The sequence below is a fragment of the Augochlora pura genome, chromosome 7 (assembly GCF_028453695.1).
Source record: "Augochlora pura isolate Apur16 chromosome 7, APUR_v2.2.1, whole genome shotgun sequence".
Lineage (NCBI taxonomy): Eukaryota > Metazoa > Arthropoda > Insecta > Hymenoptera > Halictidae > Augochlora > Augochlora pura.
Window position 1 is genome coordinate 7865911 of NC_135778.1, and position 3573 is coordinate 7869483.

The following is a 3573-nucleotide window of genomic DNA, read 5'->3' on the forward strand; positions in this document are numbered from 1 at the left end:
CCTCGCGAGGTGCAGCATGGATGAACGGACATCGGGACCTATCAACCCCGGCGGAATCAAAGGAAGGAAGAGGAAGGAACGCCCGTGGCCGCGTCACCGGAGCCAAAGGGGAAAAAGAAGGAGAGGGCAAAAGAGATCTGGCGGCGGCTGGTGCAGCGGATGTTTGAAGCTGCTGAAAGTGAAGCGGTGGTTCCTTTCGCGTTCTTTCTCCGTCTTTCCTGCTGCGTTTCCTTCGTCAGTTAACCACGATCGCGGGTAAAACACGGTCCGCGGAGGAAGCACCTCGGCGGATGTGATGTTTAGGACACGGGCTCGGACAAAAAATCTTCACCGTATAAATAGGGAACGGTGGTTGGTACCGCTATTGCCGTTAACATTTGACCCACATATTTCCACCGATTGTTTGTGGATCTACCACCTTCTCTCCTCCCCCCTCCCCCCGTTTTCTCTCTATCTCTCTTTCGGTCGCCTCCGCGCTTTCCCTTTCAACTTCGATGACTTGTCTACAATCGGACAGGCTCGCGATAATGATTTCATAATTACGTAGTCTACTGAATAGAAACATTATTCGTTTCCTTTAAATCGATACGAAATTTGATGCTTTCAACGATGAAAGAAGAAGCAATGTATGCACACAAACTATACAAAAAAAAGTATTAGCGTGGAACAATCAAGCATTGGAAGGTCAAGTCGGTCAGACGTTATTCGATCCGTTTGTTGTAAAGCCCTGTACGTAAATTACACAATGTTAACGATTACAAAAGTTATTTTTACGTGTAACTCAAGAATAATAGTTCACAGTATCCGCTGATTTTGCAGAAAACTCGTTTTTCAAAATTTGGACGGACGCCAATTGTCAATTAAGAGACTCAAATGTTTCGTCGAGTTACAACGTTTGCTGCTTGCTAAAATTTATGCTTTAACATAATGATTGTAATAGATCTCGAACAATTTCTCTTCTAACGTCACAAGCATTCTGAAAATCCGGAGACTTTGAAGTTTGGATACACGTGTCTCTGTCTATTTTAAAATATAATACAGGATTTCTATTACGTTGCCAATTGTATTGTTGATTAGCAGGCAGCACGATAATGACTGTGATTATAGGGCTCGATTCGCTTGTAACGAAAGGGTGAAACCGCTTCGTAACATGATCGGTTCGTAAAGTACCGCTTTTGTGGGTCTGTTTCTGCTCGGGTTTCGGAAGTCAAATCGTTTGTGACACCCACAACCTGTCGCGTGAAAACCGATCGCCGTGCAGCCCTTCGATGACATTCGTTTTACAATAATTTAGTAAATACTCTTTTAAAGTTTTCTGTATAATCAGCTGACTACGTCAACAATGAAATCTAATTTTATGATTTTTTGTTGTTTCGCATCAATTATTTCTTATCTCTAATAAACAAATAGGTAATAACAAAATTAAGGAACGTACTGAAGTCGGTGCAAGTGGACTCGTAGGTACGAGAAGCAATAAAAAGGCTGAAGTGAAAAAATAATTTAAACGATTTAAGTGCATCGTGCAACACTCAATTAGCATGTCGTTAGAGTATACGAGCCGAAGAAGTTTATTATCCAATTTGGTGGGGCCGAAGGAATATGCGTCGCGTGGATGCAGTCGGACGTGCTCGACACGTGGTTGTCGATATTCCAGGCTCCTGCCGAGAAACAGAGACCTCCCAGTGTCATCCGACCACCATCTGCACGAAACCTCGGTGAAGTCCCTCTCAGGTTTTCGAATCATCTTGTATTTGTCGTCGGTATCGCCGAAACCGAATGGTGTGTTAAAAAAAAAAAGAAAGAGGAGAAAGGAACGAGAAACCGTACGATAGACCAACGCACGGTTTACACCTCCTCGGTGTGCTCGGTGGAAATTTAAATAGATCCATCCCGAACAAGTGCACGCGGTGCACTCCGCGGGAGAGAATTCGAATCATCTTCTATATTTTTTTCCGGTCTTTTTTTCTCTTCGACAGATGATGCGAAAACGACACGTAACGAATGTGGGACCTGTCGCTGCACGTGCTAGGGGAAATAGTAATTTATTTTCAACGATAATTAGAAATCAAAAGAATGTACAGATTTCTGCAATTCTTTATAAATCTCCCATAATTGTAGCAAAAGCAAATCTGTTAATATATAATATTTATATATTTTTTATTATTTTATTGACACTTCTTCAAATTATCCTCAACTGTTTCATTATACTAATGCAATATTACATATATATAGGATACTATTTGTTGTTGTTAATATACAAGTAAATAATTATTTTTATTATGATTTTGATTGACATTTTGTACACCGATTTTCGACGATAATTTTACGGTACACCGTGTTCCATCGAGTTTTAACAAACCGTGTAAAAGTTAGTGAAAGCCCCTTGGTGGCTGTATTTTCCATTGCACCTGTCACCTGCTCTTATTGTTTGACCAATTGATGCAAACCCCAGTGGAGCGAACGGCTGAGGTGCACCACGAGCACGCCCGATTTGCATGAACACGACACCCATGGTGGTACGACTTTTTACGGGCGACAGATGCTTCTTGGAAAGCTTGTTGCGAATACCTATTTAAAAGTATTAATGTATTTGCATTAAGTTAATTTATTTATTGGTCGAATTGTACGAGCGAAAGATTTTTTGACGATTCAGAAATCGATAGACTGAAACAGCATCGTCTTCATGTCTAAGATATCGTACAACCACTTTGGTCTGAAGATCATGTTCAGTTTGTGCAGAAACTCGTATCCCTCAAATCCATATGAAACCTAGAAATAAAATAATATTGTTTCTGGATGACATTGGCGAAACAGGTTTTGTTTGTTAAAATAGCACATAGCACGAATGAATATTAATCAAATGTTATATAGGAACTCACTTGGACAGGGTAATGAGGAGGATAATTGGTGTTTCTAGCAATGTAGAAAAAAACACTGACTGTAACTTGTGGTTCAGGATAAGCTGGACACGGTACACTCCATAAAACTTCGTAGCTGTAATATTCTCTATCCATTTCGTACCTTAAGCCAACGAAGATGGGATGAAACATCCAGTCTTTTAAAAGCTACACCAAATAATTTAAATTAATAATAACTATACACGTATTCCATTGAAACTATTATACCAATAGCTTTGTGCTTACAAAAAGCAAACTAATAATTATCATATTCATTTAATGCATACTGGCAATGCATTCCACGATCTCATTTCCCTAATCAAACTCTCCAAACCATTCTGACTTGTAAAATCGCCACAGGTGTGCCATGTGTTTCCAAAGTGCCCCATTTGTCGCATGCGTTTTCCAGTATAGTCGTCATAAATAATTTCTCCCTGATTAATTTAATATCAATATGTATCAGTATAATATTTGACGAAATTTTAGAATCTTTTTTAGTAAACATTGCAATATTCATATCTCGTACAAACCATGTCATTAATAATATCTAATGCATTTTCGATCGTATTGCGAACAAGCCTTTCGCTCAAGCTTGTTATATTACGATAACCTTCGTAAAAATGACGATTATTTCTTCCAGCCCGTTTTGGGAATATGGAATTAAGCATTATTTAGG

The 3573-nt window shown here is 39.4% G+C and overlaps 1 protein-coding gene across 1 annotated transcript; it reads right to left on the reverse strand.

Moving 5' to 3' along the window:
* Nucleotides 1-2649: 2649 nt before the first annotated feature.
* LOC144473479 (A-kinase anchor protein 14) lies at nucleotides 2650-3286 on the reverse strand. The gene is made up of 3 exons (XM_078187370.1): nucleotides 3185-3286; nucleotides 2880-3065; nucleotides 2650-2769 (listed from the first exon to the last, which is right to left on the reverse strand). Exons 1-3 carry the CDS (start codon nucleotides 3284-3286, stop codon nucleotides 2650-2652), a joined length of 408 nt encoding a protein of 135 aa, XP_078043496.1.
* Nucleotides 3287-3573: the final 287 nt, after the last annotated feature.